The 20393-nt window shown below is 37.9% G+C and overlaps 1 protein-coding gene across 5 annotated transcripts in view; it reads left to right on the top strand.

Moving 5' to 3' along the window:
- The window catches only part of GOLGB1 (golgin B1), a 103815-nt gene that overhangs the window by 44046 nt on the left and 39376 nt on the right, over positions 1-20393 (top strand). For all 5 annotated transcript variants that reach the window (XR_007128474.1, XM_047735453.1, XM_047735463.1 and 2 more), the window contains 4 exons: positions 8683-9085; positions 10311-10420; positions 15253-15367; positions 18233-18306. Coding sequence is in view for 4 of the 5 variants with exons in the window: in XM_047735453.1 (XP_047591409.1) it covers positions 8683-9085; positions 10311-10420; positions 15253-15367; positions 18233-18306 (702 nt within the window). In the remaining variant the exon portion in view is untranslated. The remainder of the gene's footprint in view (positions 1-8682; positions 9086-10310; positions 10421-15252; positions 15368-18232; positions 18307-20393) is intronic.

The raw sequence follows: 20393 nt of genomic DNA on the forward strand, positions 1-20393 counted from the left end.
CCTGAGCAGAAAAGCTCTCAGTTTTTCTCCATTGAGAATGATATTCACGGTGGGTTTTTCATAGATGGCGTTGATGATATTGAGGTATGTACTCTCTCTCCCTACACTGTAAAGAGTTTTGTAAAGAAAGGATACTGTACTTTGTCAAATGCGTTTTCAGCATCTATTGAGAGTATCATATGGTTCTTGTTCTTTCTTTTATTAGTGTATTTTATCACATTGATTGATTTGAGGATATTGAACAAGCTTGCAGCCCAGATAAATCCCACTTGGTTGTGGTTAATAATCCTTTTAGTGTACTGTTGGATCCTATTGGCTAGTATTTTGGTGAGAATTTTCACATCTGTGTTCATCAAGGATATTGGTCTGTAATTCTCTTTTTTGATGGGATCCTTGTCTGGTTTGGGGATCAAGGTAATGCTGGCCTCATAAAATGAGTTTGGAAGTTTTCCTTCCATTTCTATTTTTTGGAACAGTTCAGCAGAATAGGTATGTATTCTTCTTTAAATGTTTGGTAGAATTCCCCTGGGAAGCTGTCTGGCCCTGGGCTCTTGTTTATTGGGAGATTTTTGATGACTGCTTCAATCTCCTTACTGGTTATGGGTCTGTTCAGGTTTTCTATTTCTTCGTGGTTCAGTTGTGATAGTTTATACGTCTCTAGGAATGCATCCATTTCTTCCAGATTGTCAAATTTGCTGGCGTATAGTTGCTTATAATATATTCTTATAATTGTTTGTATTTCTTTGGTGTTGGTTGTGATCTCTCCTCTTTCCTTCATGATTTTATTTATTTGGGTCCTTTCTCTTTTCTTTTTGATAAGTCTGGCCAGGGGTTTATCAATCTTACTAAGTCTTTCAAAGAACCAGCTCCTAGTTTTGTTGATTTGTTCTATTGGTTTTTTGTTTGTTTGTTTGTTTGTTTGTTTCCATTTCCTTGATTTCTGCTCTGATCCTTATTATTTCTCTTCTTCTACTGGGTTTAGGCTTTCTTTGTTGTTCTTTCTCCAGCTCCTTTAGGGGTAGGGTTAGGTTGTGTATTTGAGACCTTTCTTGTTTCTTGAGAAAAGCTTGTATCGCTATATATTTTCCTCTCAGGACTGCCTTTGCTGTGTCCCACAGATTTTGAACTGTTGTGTTTTCATTATCAGTTGTTTCCATGAATTTTTTCAATTCTTCTTTAATTTCTTGGTTGACCCATTCATTCTTTAGAAGGATGCTCTTTAGTTCCATGTATTTGGGTTCTTTCCAACTTTTCTCTTGAGTTCTAGCTTCAGAGCATTGTTAGAAAATATGCAGAGAATCATCCCAGTCTTTTGATACTGGTTGAGACCTGATTTATGACCCAGTATGTGATCTATTCTGGAGAATGTTCCCATGGGCACTAGAGAAGAATGTATATTCTGTTGCATTGGGATGTAATGTTCTAAATATATCTGTGATGTCCATCTGGTCCAGTGTGTCATTTAAGGCCTTTATTTCCTTGTTGATCTTTTGTTTGGATAATCTGTCCATTTCAGTGAGGGGAGTGTTAAAGTCCTCTGCTATTATTGTATTATTGTCGATGTGTTTCTTTGATTTTGTTATTAATTGGTTTATACAGTTGGCTGCTCCCATGTCAGGGGCCTAGATATTTAAAATTGTTAGATCTTGTTGGGAAGACCCTTTGAGTATGATATGGTGTCCTTCCTCATCTCTTATTATAGTCTTCGGCTTAAAATCTAATTGATCTGATATAAGGATTGCCACCCCAACTTTCTTTTGATGTCCATTAGCATGGACTTTAAATCTGGAGGTGTCTTTGGGTCTGAAATGAGTTTCTTGTAGGCAGCATATTGATGTTTTTTTTTTTTTTAATCCATTCTGATACCCTGTGTCTTTTGATTGTGGCATTTAGCCTATTTATATTCAGGGTACCTATTGACAGACATGAATTTAGTGCCATTGTATTGCCTGTAAGGTGACTGTTACTGTCTATTGTCTCTGTTCCTTTCTGGTCTACTACTTTTAGGCTCTCTCTTTGCTTAGAAGACCCTTTCAGTATTTCCTGTAGAGCTGGTTTGGTGTTTACAAATTCTTTTAGTTTTTGTTTGTCCTGGAAGCTTTTTATCTCTCCTTCTATGTTCAGTGATAGCCTAGCTGGATATAGTATTCTTGGCTGTGTGTTTTTCTTGTTCAGTGCTCTGAATATATCATGCCAGTTCTTTCTGTCCTGCCAGGTCTCTGTGGATAAGTCTGCTGGCAGTCTAATATTTTTACTGTTGCATGTTACAGACTTCCTGTCCCGGGCTACTTTCAGGATTTTCTCTTTGTCCCTAAGACTTGTAAATTTTACTATTAGATGACAGTGTATGGACCTATTCTTATTGATTTGGAGGGGGGTTCTCTGTGCCTCCTGGTTTTTGATGCTTTTTCCTTTTGCCATATTACGGAAATTCTCTCCAATAATTCTCTCCAATATATCTTCTGCTCCCCCTCTCTCTTTCTTCTTCTTCTGGAATCCCAATTATTCTAATGTTGTTTTGTCTTATGGTATCACTTATCTCTCGAATTCTCCCCTTGTGGTCCAGTAGTAGTTTGTCTCTCTTTTGCTCAGCTTCTTTATTCTCTGTCATTTGGTCTTCTATATCACTAATTCTCTCTTCTGCTTCATTTATCCTAGCAATAAGAACCTCGATTTTTGTTTGCACCTCATTAATAGCTTTTTTGATTTCTGCTTGGTTTGATTTTAGTTCTTTTATTTCTCCAGAAAGGGCTTTTCTTTCTCCAAACAGTATTTCTCTAATATCTTCCATGCCTTTTTTGAGCCCAGATAGCAGCTTGAGAATCATCATTCTGAACTCTAGATCTGACATATTACCAATGTCTTTATTGATTGGGTCCCTAGCCTTTGGTACTGCCTCTTGTTCTTTTTTTTTTTTTTGTGGTGAGTTTTTCTGCTTTGTCATTTTATCCAGGTTAAAATATATGAAGGAGCAAGTAAAATACTAAAAGGGAGGCAAAGACTCCAGGAAAATGTGCTTTAACCAAATCAGAAGAGACCCCAAATTGTGGGGGGGAAAGGGGGTTAGAAGAAGTTCAGAAAAAAAATTAAAAAAAGAAAAAAATATAAAAAAGAATATATATATATATGTATATATATATATATTAGACTGGTGAATAGAACAGGCTACCCATTTAATTTGGGGAGTATTTTGGTCTCTTAGAAGAAACTTTCTCCCAAAATTTTAAAGAATGAAAAACATATATAAGGGTAAAGACAATGAAGGGATGGAATATGGCTATAAAGATGAAAATTTTAAAAAAATTTTCTAAAAAGATGTTGATAAGATAAGTTGGTTGGGAGAATAAAGAAAAAGTATAGAGAATTTGCTCAGGCTGGAGACTAGAACAAAGCCGTGTGCTAGGTTAAGGGTATATTTTGATCTATTAGAAGAAGTTGTATCCCAGATTTTTTTAGGAGAAAAAATCGTATGTGTATATAAAAAATAAAGTTAGATAAAATGAAGGATAAAATATGACTATAATAATGAAGGTTCAAAAAAGTTTTTTTTTTTATGAAAGGTATTGTTAGGATAAACTAATTAAAAAGCTTTAAAACAGGAAAGGGTAAAAGTTAAAAAAAATTTTAGCAGAAGAAAAAAATAAGAAAAATTAATTAACTTTGCAAGACTAAAGAATCATGGGGAGAAAGCCATGAATTCCATGCTTTGCTTTGTCTTCTTCTGGATTCTGCTGTTCTCCTTGGTAAGTGAACTTGGTCTTGTCTGGATTTCTTGCTGATCTAATGGGGGAGGAGCCTGTTGTAATGATTCTCAAATGTCTCTGCCCAAGGTGGAATTGCACCACCCTTACCAGAGGCCAGGCAAAGTAATCCGCTTGGGTTCGCTTTCGGGAGCTTTTATTCCCTGAACGCTTTCCGTAGAGCTCTGGAGAATGGGAATGAAGATGGCAGCCTCCCAATCTCTGGCCTGGAGGAGCCGAGAGCTCGGGGCCCCAGTCCTCAGTGCGCCCTCAGAGAAAAGCACCCGTCTCCCTGGCCTCCATTTGCGCTCCCAGCTCACCCAGCCTGTGACCAAGCATCTCTGTTTTTGGCACACAGCCCCGCCTGGAGTCTCCAAAGCCCTCAGATCCCTGTGCTCTTCCGGGGGGGGGGGTGTCTCCCTGAATCTTGTGGGGTCCCTGCTCACAGAGCAGTGGCCTGTGCCACGGATCACAATTTAAGGTACTCCCGAGTTGAGAGTTCACTCCTCGGCTCTTGTCTCTGTAGCCGGCTTCCCCGCTCTAATACCTGTGAGTTCTGCGACACTCAGACACTCCTAATCCTTCTGTGACCCCGTGGGACCTGAGGCCACACTGTCCCCGCATGGGCTTCAGCCCAGCTTAGCCTCTGGAGCGATGTCCCTCAGTGGAGCAGACTTTTAAAAGTTCTGATTTTGTGCTCCATTGCTCTGCCGCTTGCTGGGAGCCAGCCCCTCCCTCCATGGTCTATCTTCCGGTCACTTTGGATTCATTTCTCCGCCGATCCTACCTTTCAGAAAGTGGTCAATTTTCTGTTTCTAGAATTGCTGCTCTTCTTCTCTTCGATCTCCTGTTGGATTTGTAGGTGTTCAGAGTGGTTTGATAACTATCTAGCTGATCTCCTGCTACCTGATGTCGTCTCAACCTGCTACTTCTCCACCATTTTGATTCCTCCTCCTCATTGATATCATTTTTAACTTCTTCTCCAGGCAGCTTTCACTTCTGCCCTTAGCAATTCCATGTTGTCACTAACAGTTTTCTCCAACCTAGCCATTGCCTCGATAATTCTTACCCTAAATTCCCATTCTCACATACTGTTTATGTCCGTATCCAGTAGTTCTGATGGAGAGGGCACAGTCTCTGAATTTTTCTTCTGTTGGGTGTTACTCCTCCTAGTCATTTTAGTGAGATGTAGTTGAGGGGATGTGTAGCTGAATATATCAGCTGTGATCCAGGCAAAGTGCACCCTGGAACGCTTCTGAGCAATCAGAAGTCATCACCAAAAAGAAAGAAAAAAAAGAAAAAAAGAGAGAGAGAAAGAGAGAGACAGGAAAAAAAAAAGAGAGAGAGAAGGCCCAGCCAGAATGGGCCCCAAAGGTAAGATTTATAAGGTATACAAACAAAAACGGACAAACGAAAAGACCGTCAAAAGTGAGTGACAAGAATTATCATACGGTTTCACTTATTTGTGGAGCATAACAAATAGCATGGAGGATAAGGGGAGTTAGAGAGGAGAAGGGAGTTGAGGGAAATTGGAAGGGGAGGTGAACCACGAGAGACTATGGACTCTGAAAAACAATCTGAGGGTTTTGAAGGGGCGGGGGTAGGAGGTTGGGGGAACCAGGTTGTGGGTATTAGAGAGGGCACAGATTGCATGGAGCACTGGGTGTGGTGCAAAAATAATGAATACTGTTATGCTGAAAAGAAATTAAAAAAAAAAAGTAAGTGACAAGAAAAAAAAAAAAAAGAACCCAGACAAAATGAACTCCAAGGATCAGATTTATATACTACCAGAACAAAAACAAATACACAGAAATACTGACAGAAAACAAAGATAGGAGGGTGGTTCATAAATCCTCAATGTGGGCGAGGAAGGTTATTTTGATTCCTCCTGAGTGTGTCTTGATATCTTTGTTAAAGGGCTCAACTTTCTAGAGATAAAGGGAGAGTAAAACTGGTTTATATATAGGAGTAGTATTGATTAGGGAAAGAGGATTACCTTGAAGTTTATATCTATATGTATATTAAAAAAAATAGAAGAGAAAAAGAAAACAGGTATATGTATGAAAAAAGTTCAAGTTAAAAGGTTATTATAGTATATGTTATACTAAACCTCTATTGTAATGGTAAGTAGGTTAAAAAAAGAGAACAAGAATAATGAGAACGAATTAAAAATAAAAGTTGTTTCTATGATATATACAGGTTTTTGGCGCAATACTGGGAGCTTAATATATTGTTTCCCCCCATATTGGCGTTTTACAATTTTATGGGGACCCTGTGGTGGTTGTCCTCTTGTTCTTTTCTGGCTTTCTGGGGTAGGGGACTGCTGCATTGTTTTTCAGTCTTGCTTGGGTTGAGTCCTCCTGCCCCCTGTGAAGGGGCTGGGCTCCGTGGAAACCAGTTTTTCAGGCTTTTGTTCTCTGGAGGTTTTTTTTTTTTCTTTGGCGGCTTTTTGCAGGCTTTTTGGAGGTTTGTTGGAAAGCAGACTGTACCCAGACCTCCGTCTCAGAGAGAAGCCTCCATCTGCTCCCCTCTGGGTGGTCCAGAACACACAGACTCCTCCTCTGCAAACTCCACTGAGCCCTGCAGCCTCCCACAGGCAGAGCACTTCCCCAAACACTGTCTCAGGGGTTGCCTGAAGTGCCCACTTGTCTCTGCACCCCCTAAAACCATGAGCAATATTGGTCCAGGGAGCCCGCTTCTGGTGGCTGCCTTCACTGGGACTACTGTCTGGGGTCCAGACCTCAGGCTGCCACCGCAGAGATTGCACTGAGTTCCTTCGGGCCCTGTCTGGGAGAGTCCAGACGATTGTCCGGTCCTAGAGACCGCTGTCTAGCGCCTGCATGGAGCTTTCTCAGGCACTGGCAGGGAGTGGGTCAGACGCCGGTTGCAGAGTGCGCAAAAATTCTAGGGAGCACAGGTTGTCGCTGTCACCAGACTCCCTCATGTGGGGGCAGGAGTGTGCCCAGCTGAAGCGTGGTGCAAGCCCTGCAACCCCGGGGGCTCCGCTGCACTCTCTCTGGCATGGATGGTTGCTGGCAGTGGCTGTTCTGGGACTGTGGGCTTAGACCTGGGCCCATGACTGCCTGATTCCACCAGTTGCCCCTTAAGATCTTTTACTCTTTTTGAGTGCTTTTAACCAGACTCTAAGTCAGTGCTGGTTCCCAGTCACAGGACACTTTTATATTGGGGTATTACTTTCAAATGGGTTGCTTCTGGTGGCTCCCTCCCCTTCTGTTTATCCTCCGATATCAGTCCAATCATTCCCACTCTGCTTTACCTCTCCACTGGTGTCTTCTGCCCCGTAGAGATCCAGAAGTGTATAATCCTACATCTCAGGCTGCTTTCGTGGGTGTTCAGAGTGTTCTGGTAGATAATTAGCTTATTTTAGGGGACCAGTTGAAATGGGGTCTCCTACTTCTCCGTCATCTTGCCCCCTCCAGAGATAGAATCTTAAGTAGTCTCCACACCCAGGGCAGAGTTTGACATGGGGCTTGATCTCACACCTCTGAGATCATGAACTGAGCCAAAACCAAGAGTCTGATTGAGCCCCCCAGGTGTCTTCCACCCCCCATTTCCACTGTAGTTTCCAGGCAGCATGTATAAAATCATGTCTTCTGAGAATTGATGCCATTTATTCATCCTTTCAACAAATATCCCCTGCTTAAGTGGTGGTGATACAGTGATGAGCAAAACAGATATCGTTCCTTCCCTGACAAAGCTTGTATTTCACATCTTTCATTGTGACTGTTTTACTTTGTGCTTTTAGGTCAAGGGTCCTAGTTTCTCTAGAATGTCATTCTGTCCTCCTCTAGTGAGTTTTCCTTCCTGTCATTTTGCTCCTTTGCTATCTTGAATGGTTCTTGTGCTTTATGTACTATCCCTTGTTTGTTTTTGTTGATTCTCTGTTGGCGTGAAGTAATTCACCATGCAATATTCCCCAAATCTAAAGTGATCAGACACTGATACTCTAAAATCTTAAGCTCAAGTATCCCATCCCAGGCTGTATCCCATCCTGTCATTCCCTTTCTCAGTCCGTCTTGACCTTCATTCTCATTAAGGTCCCTTGATCCTTTCACTTTGTTCCTTTGGTATGTTAGTTCTTTCTTGGCCTCTGTCCTTTTCCCATCTGCCTTTGCCTCATGTTTGACCATTTGGACTAGTCTTTTATCAGCCCTTGGATTCCCTGTTTTTTTGTCTCATCACATCCAAGTAGCCAAGTACTAACATGGAATTGGTGCTACAGCCCCCATTCTCTGCTTGTTCATCTGGGTGCTGCATGCTGCTGGAGAAGGGCAGTCATATCCTTGATTTTCAACTCTCTTTGAGGAATTTCTTCCATAGAAACGTTTTTCCCATATCTCCCATCCTAATAAAACCTATATCCTGATCCCAAGGCCCTTCTTTAGCTGTCATCAGACAGTTGGGTTCAAATTGTGCCTCTAACTAGATAGTTACTATATAAATAGTTACAGCTATGTGACTTTTGGCAAACTTCCCTTCTTCTCTGCTCCTGCTAATACCTTATAAGTATCTCAAGGCCTCTACGATTTTTGAATTATAATTAGCTGGTTAAATATGACTGTCCCACTGAACTCTGAGTTCCATGAGGGCAGGAACTGCATTCATTCACTATTTATTGAGCACCAGGTACTCAGTATGACATATACTATGCTAGATGCTGGAGAACAATGATGATAAAACAAAGTCCCTTCCCTTATTGAACTTATTTTGTAATGGGAGAGATAGGAAGTAAGAGCTAATGGCACAAATAAGTATGTGTGAATATAAATTGTTAAAAGTATGAAGAAGTGAAAACAGGGTCTTACGCAATTGTAGGTTTGGTCCTGGGTGTCTTGCCCCAGGCTTCACGCAGAAGAGGCACTTCACTATGCATATGAAAGAATGAATTTATGGCTCATGAGGATTTGCCTTTTTTTCTTAGATTCTCTCTCAGCAATTACAGCAGATGGAAGCTGAGCATAATACTTTAAGGAGCACTGTGGAAACAGAAAGACAAGAATCCAAGATTCTGATGGAAAAGATGCAACTTGAGGTGGCAGAGAGAAAATTATCCTTCCATAACCTCCAGGAAGAAATGCATCATCTTCTGGAACAGCTTGAGCAAGCAGGCCAAGCTCAGGCTGAACTACAGTCTCGGTACAGTACTTTGGAACAGAAGCACAAAGCAGAAATGGAAGAGAAGAGCTCTCACATTTTGAGTCTTCAAAAGACTGAGCAAGAACTACACTCTGCCTGTGATGCGCTAAAGGAGGAAAATTCAAAGCTTGTCCAAGATAAGAGTGAACAGGCAGTTCATTCAGCCCAGACCATTCAACAACTGGAAGGTCAGTATTTTATTGCCTTTCAGGTCTTCTTGTTTAGCACCTGAGTGGCTCCTATTTACAAATTTCTGGGATCTGTTAATGACATGATTTGCTCATGTCAATTGAATAAGTAGAAGAATTAAGAATTCATCTTTTCTGAACTCATTGTCATTTGTCCTGTCTCTGGCTGAAGGTATAATCTGGCTTAATATTGTAATTATCGTTATGGTAATTATAATGTCTCCTAGATTGGAAAGAATGCTATGTGAAAAGTGACCTCCATCTGAAGGGGTCAGTGACTGAAATGAGTAAGATTTGAATTGATTTTTTGAAAACTCAGGGTAGATCTAGGTACATAGGTCGGGAGACTGAACTGAATGGAGTCATCCTTACTTCTAAAGATGGATCTAAATGCTTATAAGTGATAAACCCTTTTTAAGGAAAACTTTTATCCTTTAAGAAGGTTTAATGAAAAGTAATACAGGCGCACCTGGGTGGCTCAGTTGGTTAAGCATCTGACTCTTGGTTTCAACTTGGGCTCTGATCTCATGGGTTGTGGGATTGAGTCCCACATTGGGCTCCACACTCAGTGTGGCATTGTGGCATCTGCTTGGGATTTTCTCTCTCCTCCCTCTGCGCCTCCCCCACCAGAGTGCACATGCTTTCTCTCTTGGTCTCTCTCTCTCAAATAAATAAATTAATTAAAAAAAATAAAGTTATACATGCCTCTAATTTAATTTAATTCTGATAGAACGTTTAAAGGAAAGATTTCAGAAAGGCTTAAGTTTAAGATCTCTATTGAGGAACTAAACATTAACCAGAAAGCCTCGGGGGACATTACGTGGAAACTGTATCATATGAGCACATTGTCCTCTTAACTGGACTATGTACATGTTTAGAGTTGTGCTATATTATCTTAGTGGGATTCATAATGCTTCATTGAAGAGTGAAGAAAATAAAATTTAAAAATACTAAAGACATTTTCAAGGGGGAAAGGAAAAATGACTTTGTGAAAAATTCTAAGACCATTTATTTGACCTTTTAAGGAAGAGGTTTACTGAGATGGCCTTTGGTCCTTCAGAGCATTTAAACCATTAAAAACTGTTGTTAAAAACATGTTGTCATTGGTATCATAGTTTTAATTAAGAGTGAATAGCATGTGGTGTTATCTCTAGAAGGTAATAGCTTACCAAGTTTCAGACTGGCAGCAGAGATCATTTTTATTTATTGGCTTTCTTTTCCTTAGATCAACTCCAGCAAAAATCCAGAGAAATTAGCCAATTTCTAATCAGACCAACCTTGCAAAAACATGAAACAGCATCTCAGACTTCTCTCCCAGATACTGAGGATACACAGGTAATTAAATGTATACTTCTAATAATGAGTATGGTCTGTTAATCTCTGCTATATCATACTTGGGTGCTTTAATGAGAATTTATTCCAGAAAGTAATATAAGCTTGCTTTAATCCTGAAATGTTATGTCTTTTATGTCTGATAAGATGCTTTTTTGGAGTTGATTCCATTTGAAAGCAGTCATGAAAAACATTAATTTAGTGTCTCAACAATGATTAATGAGAAAAATTAATAGATAACAAGCACCATGATCTCAGGAGCCTTTCTGATTCTAAGGTCTTAAAATTCTTTTTTTTTTTCTTTTTTTCTAACATAATTTTTAATTTTATTTTTTATAAACATATATTTTTATCCCCAGGGGTACAGGTCTGCGAATCGCCAGGTTTACACACTTCACAGCACTCACCATAGCACATACCCTCCCCAATATCCATAACCCCACCCCCCCTCTCCCAACCCCCCCCCATCAACCCTCAGTTTGTTTTGTGAGATTAAGAGTCACTTATGGTTTGTCTCCCTCCCAATCCCATCTTGTTACATTTATTCTTCTCCTACCCCCTTAACCCCCCATATTGCATCTCCTCTCCCTCATATCAGGGAGAGCATATGATAGTTGTCTTTCTCCGATTGACTTATTTCGCTAAGCATGATACCCTCTAGTTCCATCCACGTCGTCGCAAATGGCAAGATTTCATTTCTTTTGATGGCTGCATAGTATTCCATTGTGTATATATATATACCACATCTTTTTTATCCATTCATCTGTTGATGGACATCTAGGTTCTTTCCATAGTTTGGCTATTGTAGACATTGCTGCTATAAACATTCGGGTGCACATGCCCCTTCGGATCACTACGTTTGTATCTTTAGCCTCCATGCTGGGCATGTCAGGCTTGAAGTTGCAACCCTCACATCAAGACCAGAGCTGATCAAGAGTCAGATGCTTAACTAACTGAGCCACCCAGTTATATTTCATTGAAATATAGTTGACACACAGTGTTACATTAGTTTCAAGTGTACAACATGGTGATTCAACAATTCTTTACATTTTGCAAAGCTCACCATACGTGCTATTATAATACCTTACTATATTCCCCAAGCTGCTGCTTTCATCCGTGTAACTTACTCATTCCGTAACTGGAAGCCAGTACCTCCCACTCCCCTTCACTCATTTTGCCCATTCCTGCCCCCCCCCCCGCCCCCAGCAACCATCTTTTTTTTTTCACTGTATTTATGGGTCTGTTTCTGCTTTTTATTTGTTTATTTTGTGTTTTAGATTCCACATAGAAGTGAAATCATACAGTATTTATCTTTCCTTGTCTGTAAAGTCCTTATCTTTTAATTCTAACATCTTTGTCAGTCCTGGGTCAGTTTCAGTTGATTATTCCCTTCATTGTTGCTTATATTTTGCTTCTGTGCATACCTAATGCTCTTCGATTGGTTGCCATACACTGTGGGTACTGTGTATATTTGTATTCACATAAATATTTTAATGGGATGCGGTTAAGTTACTTGAAAAAAATTTGATCCTTTTGGGTCTTGCTCCTTTGATTTATTAGGCAGGTCTCTATCAGTACTCAGTCATTCCTTGATAAGGCACCTCACTGAGTGTGCTACTTGATACCTTGTGAAGTCTGTTTTCCACATTTGGCTGTGGGAATAAGCACTCCTCCAGGTCCTGTGCAAGCACCAAGTGTTGTTTTCTAATCTCTTCAGACAGTTTTGTAGAGTTCTGATAGCCTTGTATGATTTCCTCACATCCATGTTCTGCTCTATACCCTATCAAATACTTGTTGGGGATCGTCTGCAGACCTCCAGGGTTTTTTCTGTATGCAGCTTTCTCCTGTCTGGTGCTCTTTTCTGAACTTCACTTACCTTGATTTCCCTCCTCAACTCAAGGATTCAGCTAGGCTATGCCTAGGTTCTTACTTCTTGGGTCACAGCCTGGAAATTGGCCTAATGCATTAAGCTTGGTCAGGTGTAGGCTCACCTCATTCTTTCCCACCTCTTAGGGATCACTCTCCTTAGTTGCCTGATCCCTAGTATTTTGAAAATTATTGTTTCATTATTTTATCTTTTTTGTGTGTGGTTGTTTCAGGTGGGAGGATAAATATGTTCCATTTTATTCTCTGTTTGGCAGAAACAGAAGTCCTCTATTGGATTTTTAGCTATATCTTTTTACAAAAATGTTGTTAAGTGGTTGTTCTAGGAAGTATGATATACATTTTTAACTATTCTGTCTTCTTAGAGTAGTTACTTGACAATTTCACCTAAAATGTAGAGACCTTGTCATCATAAATCATTTTCCTATTCTTTATGCTCTAGGTCCTGTATGTATTATATTAATGAAAGTTAGAAGTCCCATAACACAATTTTAACATTTATATTTTTTAAACAGTCATATGTATTTGAAAGAACTTAAAGAGGAAAATGTTGACCTTTATATTTCCCAATATGTTTACTATTTGTGATGCACTTTCCTATCTGATAATCAGATTTCTATCTGATAATATTTTCCTTTGGCCTCTAAAATGCCCTGTGGTATCTTTGTAATGCAAGTCTATTGGTGAAAAAATTCTTAGTTTTCTCTTATCTAAAAATGTCTTTATTTTGGTTTTATTCCTGAATGATATTTTGTACTGGATATATAATTCTGGATGGACAGAATTCAGGACTTTAAAGATTCTGTTTTACTATTTCCTGGCCTACATTTTTTTCCCAGCAGTTGTTCCAATTATTCAAATTATTGTTCCCCTCTATATAAAGTATTTTTTTCTTATGTGATTTTAAGACTTTTCTCCTTATCTTTGTCTGTGACATACTTAGTTGGGGTTTTCTTTGTAATTTTCTCACCAAGCTTTTGTTGGATTTCTTATATATATAAACTTATATGGGGGAAATTTTTTGCCATTATTTCTTCAAGTAATATTTTTCTCTCCATTATGTCCTTGCTCTCCTATGGTACTCCAATTACAAATATATTGAACCTTTTATTTTTTTAACAAGTTCCTGAGGCTCTGTTCATTTTTTTTTTTTTCAAACTTCAGATTGGATAATTTCTGTTGATCTGTCTTCAAATTCACCAAGACTTTCTTCTTTCATTAGATTCTACTATTAAGCCTACTCACTGAGTATTTCATTTCAGGTGTTCTGTTTTTTAGTTCTAGAATTTCTGGGTAGTTCATTCTTTCATAGTTTCTTTATACTACTAAGATTTCCTATCTTTTCATTCATTATGAGTATATTTTCCTTTATGTCCTGAGCATACTTATAATAGCTTCTTTAAAATTCTTTTTTTCTAGTTCTAAAATCTGCAACATTTTGTGCTTGGTGTTTGTTGATTGTTTTCTCTTGAAAATAGGTGATATTTCCTTGTTTCTTGGTGTGACGAGTGATTTTGTATCATAACCTGGATATTGTGAATGTTTTGTTCATAAGATTCTCTTCTTTCTAAAACTCTGAAGAGTTCCGATTACTTTTTAGAAGCCAGTAATATGGATTCAAACCACAAACTCTGTCCTGTCATGGGTAGCATTCAAAACTCAATTATTTTTGCCTTAAGTCTTCTGTTTTGAGTCAACCCTGCAAATGTATAGTTCATTCTTCTGCCAGAGATTGGGCTAAATGTACACATAGAATTTAGGGCTCCCTCTGCTGAGTTTTTTCTCCTTGCTTTGATTTTGCTTCTCATAGTCTGGCAGCTATGGTTCTCCCAAAGTCTGTCTTCTCATTCTGTGGCTTTTCTATCAGTGTTTTGCTTGCTTGTGTAGTGCAAACTGAGAACTTCCTTCAAGATAAAAGTCATAAATCCTTAAACTCATCTCTTGTCATTTCTTTAACCATCAAATGAAGACTTAGGACTGAGTGAGCTATAAAGACCCTCAAGACTCAAAAATTCTACACTTTTATGAAGAATTGTGTAGAATAATCCTCTTGGAGAAGAAAACATACACAATGACATACAACTAAGGATGTGTTGTAGGAAAACCAAACTAATATGTATGCATAAATGAAGCACAAGATAATTTTTATTATTCTTGGAAAAAACAAAAACAGTTACAGCTCTTCTTCCTTTCTTAAAGTTTACATGTTAACTTTTGTTCCTGTTCTTCTTTGGGAGTCTCTCTTCATGTTTAGTCTCCTATACTAGAGTGACCTTATTATTAAGTGCCATTAATCAAACTTCGTAATATTACTTAATGGACCTGAAAATCTTTTTTCTTATGCAACAGACTTGAGATTTCTTTGTAATCCAGGGTCCATTTTTTTTTATTTTATTTTTTTTAAATTTTTTATTTTTTCAGCATAACAGTATTCATTATTTTTGCACCACACCCAGTGCTCCATGCAATCCGTGCCCTCTACAATACCCACCACCTGGTGCCCCCAACCTCCCACCCCCCACCCCTTCAAAATTCTCAGATCGTTTTTCAGAGTCCATAGTCTCTCATGGTTCACCTCCCCTTCCAATTTCCCTCAACTCCCTTCTCCTCTCCATCTCCCCTTGTCCTCCATGCTATTTGTTATGCTCCACAAATAAGTGAAACCATATGATAATTGATTCCCTCTGCTTGACTTATTTCACTCAGCATCATCTCTTCCAGTTCCAGGGTCCATTTTTAAATTCGAAAGTCACTGAACTAGAAGTGTGTATGAAAGATTTTCTGTCTTCTGATAAAAAGCACTACTTTAAAGATGCAGATAAGTAGATGCAATTTTTAATATATTTTCATGGTAGAGAACTTATAGAAGATAAAAATGCCAGAGACTCTCTGGGCATTACTGTGAAACTTTTCACTGAGAATCATTAATTTAATGTCTTTCTATAATTTAGGCAGTCACTGAGGAGAATATCGGCTTTTTGCAGAAGCAAGTGGTAGAACTAGAGAATGAAAAGAGAGCTTTGCTCCTTAGTTCTATAGAACTGGAAGAGCTGAAAGCTGAGAATGGTATGTATAAATGAAAACAGTAATTCTCTGTGTTTTTAACCCACATGTGCCTCTACTTTCATCACATATATAACATGTAGATTTTCTGATTCTATGACAATAAAGATCTTAGCACAGCTGGTAGTTCTTGAAGATAGGATTAATACACACTAAACAATTAAAGCACCATACCAGTGTTTATGTAAGTGTAGCATTTTGCATATGAGCTATAAATGCTGTAGGATATCTGTATTATATTTATTTTGGAGTAGTCAAGGAGTCTTTTCAAGAGCATGGCTTGAATAGGACCTTAATAAGATGACAAATTTTTAAATAGGCAAAATGAAAAAAAAAGGACATTCCTAGTAATAAATTTTGGGGATGAGATAACAGAGATCAGTATAAATAAAAGTCCAAAAGTAGAAAACATTTTGGCTTTTGCTCATGCTCTATACCACTTAGAACCCTATCCTTTTAGCCAGGCTAATTCTCACTCATTTTTCAGGCCTCAACTAGGGTATTATCTTTTTCAGGAATTTGACCCTGATCCCTGTCAGTTGGGTTAAATTTTTGTACCTCTATAACATTCTTGCATTCCTTTAACATTGTATTAAAATCATCTGTTAATGTTTATATTTTATTCTGTAAGCTCTTCAGAGATAAAGTACAAGCCTTTCAAGTGTAGGAACCCTTTTTGTTTTTCATCTTTGCTTTACTTTTTACCAAGAACTAGTATAGTTCCTGGCAAATAGTGGCTGCCAAATAAAGTTCTGTTGAATTGAAGTAAAGTTCTCATTTTATTCTGGTAGACTGTGTGTGAATAGTTGGTAAAAATAATTACTTCCTTCGATTTATCATTTACCTCACAAGAACCTCAGTGCATTTAGTAACATGTAGTTAATAGTGCATTAATGATCTATTTTATCCTTGATAAACTGGACTATTGTGCTTTATCTTCTATGAGTGAGAATGAATTTGTACCATTTCTTAAACTCTAAAGACAGTATTTCCACCTTAACTATCTTTCAGTTCTATTTAACTCTAAATACTGAGGATTATATATTTTTATTAGACCATTCCCACCATTAGTGATAAATAAACACCACCACAAATTCAGCTCATTATTCAACAGCACTTAAAGTACTTCTTTGAGACCTTATCCATGATGTTTACTTTGCAATTTTGCAGACAATGCCTGTCAGTCATGTAGCTCATTATAGTTTGTTTTTTCCTGCAGGGATCAATGGCCTTAAGATTTTTCATACTAGTTTTTGTGTTTGGTCTCAGGTTACTTTTGCTTTATGTGTCATATTCTGTTCAACTCACCTTTTGTACTTCCATTTCTATGGAAACTTCCATTTCTATGACTGTACCTCTTCTTCAAATAATCTTGTGCGCTGTCTGAACACATTATATACTGTCTTGAATTCATTTGTTTCATGAATTGTCATTCATTTATTTAGCAGATTTCCATGGTATCTGTTCTATGCACCAGGCAGTAATCTGCCACAGATACTGCCCTGAATGTAATAGAGGGGAAGATAGGCCATAAACAGGTATAATAATAAGAACATTTCAGAGAGTGATAAGTATTAGGATAAAAATAAAATAGTTAGGTGCAGGTATGCCTGGGGGAAGAGGAAAGAAGATTTAGAGTGGTCAAGGTAGGCCTCTCTGTTAACTTGAAACCTATGATGAAAAGGGAACAGCCATGCAAACAGGCTAAGCAAAGAGCATTCCAAGCAGAGAAAAAAAGAGCAGATACCATTAGGTCTGAATAAACTTGATGTGTTTGCAGACAGAAATAAGACCAATATTTTGGGAGTAGAGTGAACAAAAAAGGGGCAGTGCAGAAGATGTCGTAGAATAGGTGGGGTCAACTCCTGAAAGCCCATGTATGTCATGTTAAGACAGCTAGATGTAGTATACAATATATGCTTTTTTCCCTTTAATATATCTGTCTTAGCTTCTCTGAAAGAGTATAAACTTCTTGGGGGCATATTATCAGTAAGTATTTTCTGTCCTCCAAGGTACTACTTCTCCTTTATGTGTGTGTATGTGTGTGCATGTGCGTGAAAATAGAACATGGGGTAGAACTTGGAAGACTGGATTATGATCCTGGCTCTCTGTGAACTAGCTGTAGGTCATGTCATTCTTTGTTTCCTTAGATGGTCACTGAGGAGATTGGATAGCTCTGTTCTAGTGCTAAAATTTGCTGTCTTTATGAATATATGTGAAAGAACATTGAAGACATTTAAGTACTATATTAATGTAAAATGTGTATATATATATATATATATATATTTTAAGATTTATTTAGTTTAGAGAGAGGGAAAGAGTGTGCGTGAGCAGGGGGAGGGAAAAAGAAGATGGAGAGAGATTCCTCAAGCAGACTCCCCACTTAGCGCAGAGCCCAATGCAGGGCTCAATCCTAGAACCCTGACATCATGACCTGAGCTGAAATCGAGACTTGGCTGGTTAACCAACTGAGCCACCCACACACCACTAATGTAAGATGCATATTATGAAAACAGTAGGATTATGGATAAACCAAGGCAAATTTATTCCCCTACAAGGCCCAAATTATGCCACAGAAATAGCTGCTACTTACATGCTCTGGCATCCTTCTCCTTTAAAGCCCTTCACTATTTATATATCTCACTCAGACTAATTAACCATTCTATCTTTTTTTTCACTATTCTGTCTTATATCTCATCTTCTCTTGCCACTTCTTTGCCACATACATCTTTTATCTCCACAAAATATTTTATTTCTTTCCTCTTGATTATTTCATGCATCTCAAATAACCTCACACACAATCATGCCTCTGTTTTCTCAAACACTCTACATAAATTATCTAAGGATATTTATTTTTGTGACTTTCAGAAAAACTATCTTCTCAGATTACTCTCTTGGAGGCTCAGAATAGAAGTGGAGAGGCAGATAGAGAAGTCAGTGAGGTAAGTGATATGTTCTTAAAATAACCAGAATGTGAACTAGATCAAGAGGAGTTAGCTTCAAACGTAAGCATTTCTGCAATTTTCTAATGTTGACCAAGCATTACAATACCTAGAAAGTGAGATCTATTTTAAAAAGTCATGATGGTTATTATTTCCCATTTAGTCACATTTATTTGTGAATATTTGGATTTTTAAAATTTGTCCTGAAGCAAAGTACAAGCACAGTAGCCATTTATTTGGAATTTTCTGATCCATTTCTCTAACTGGGTTATTATTTATCTCAAATTCTTTCCCATCTCAGAAAAGTTTCTCAGTGAGATTAGATAAAATCTCTAGTTCCCCTCCACTAAATTGGCATAGGTTCATTTCGGGTTATATTAAAAAGGGAATTTTTGAAGATTGGTCCTTTTTATAACCTGAAAATTACTATAAGAAATATGTGGTTCTTTAATATTCTGTTGATTTAAGATTATTATTAGCTGTATTGTGTTTAATTAGCTTTATTCTTCCAATCAAGAAGTCCATGATAGAGTCATAAATGGCCTTGAAGAATAATGTAACTTTTTAACAGAAGTATCTGCGAAAAAATAAAAAATTTTAAAAAAGCATCTGCTTAATTATTAGAGTTCTTCAGAGAGACAAAATAGGGAGTATGTATATATGTAGAGAAAGATTTATTTTAAGGGAATTGGTTCATGCAGTTGTGGAAGCTGGCAAATCCAAAATCTACAGAGTAGGTGAGCCAATAGGCTGGAGACCTAGGGAAGAGTGATAGTTTCAAGTTTGAAGGCAGTCTGATGACAGAATTCCCTCTGGAAGTGGTCTTTTTTTGTTGTTGTTGTTAAAGCCTTCAGCTGATTGGATGAGGTCTAATTATATTATGGAGGGGTAATCTACTCAAACTCCACTGATTTAAATATTAATCTCACCTAAAAAAATACCTTCACAGAAGCATCAGGAATAATGTTTGACCAAGTATCTAGTATGCCCTAGCCAACTTGACAGTAAAATTAACCACTACACTTATATTCAGTATCTTTTGATGGGGCTACTTGGCAAAAGGAAACTAAAGTTTGAAAGTTGTAGCATTATATGGATACTGGCAGAGGAAAATGAATCTTGTTTGGGCAAGCAGGTGCTTAATTTTTAAAGATGCTTAGCAGTAGTGTCTAGTGAAAGCAAGATAACTTAGATCAAAAAAAGAGGAACAGATAAGAAAGATGGTAATCTCTTAAGGAAAAGAAAATACCAGAAGGGAGAACAAATAAACAGAGAACAATGAAAAAGAAAGGGGGGGAAACACACACACAGAAATTGTGTTTGGTGCCTAGGATGATCCTTTGGGGTAAGAGAAAGTAAGTAGAAAATGTTCATAGAATGTCTAAGCTCAGCTGAAAGGGGACTAGTATTAGCCGAAAAAGTAATGGCAGTAGTTGGGAAAAGCTAAGTTCTTTGGTTCTCTGTTCTCTCATTGTGGATAACATTGATTTTTTTTTTTCACTTGAGCCAAAAAGTTGATTGAATTTTATAGATATCCCAGGGAGCAGCAGAGGGTGTGACCAAGGGAGGGAGGAAAGTGAGTGAAGTGGCATGACAAAAAGAAAATAAGGATACTTAAGGTGAGAGAGAGAACAAAAAAGGAGTTATATTGAAGTCTTCTGGCAGGAGTGATACCTTGACTGTATCAGGTCTTTAATGTATATAGGGATGGATAAAATAGGAATGTGACATGAAGAAATTATAAAGGAATTTTTTCTATGTGTTTAAATAGTATGTTTAGTCTTCAGAAATTTGAGTATGAATAATGCAGAGAGCAAAGAATTTTAAATGATTAAGAATAATGATCATGAAAAATGATAATCTTTCTTAAATAATTTTAAAATGATGAATGTTTTTTGTTCAGTGGCTGAGAATGTTATCAACATAGTAGCAAATACTCCTTGAATATTTGCTGTGTGCCAGCTTTTGCTAGTAGGTGGCGGAGCTAAGATGTGAATTAAGGCAGTTAGGCTGCAGAACATGTACTCTTGGCCACCACATTATTTGACAGTCCTAGGGTTTTTTGTTTTGTTTTTTTTCCTCATATC

This window comes from Lutra lutra, chromosome 1 (genome assembly GCF_902655055.1).
Source record: "Lutra lutra chromosome 1, mLutLut1.2, whole genome shotgun sequence".
Lineage (NCBI taxonomy): Eukaryota > Metazoa > Chordata > Mammalia > Carnivora > Mustelidae > Lutra > Lutra lutra.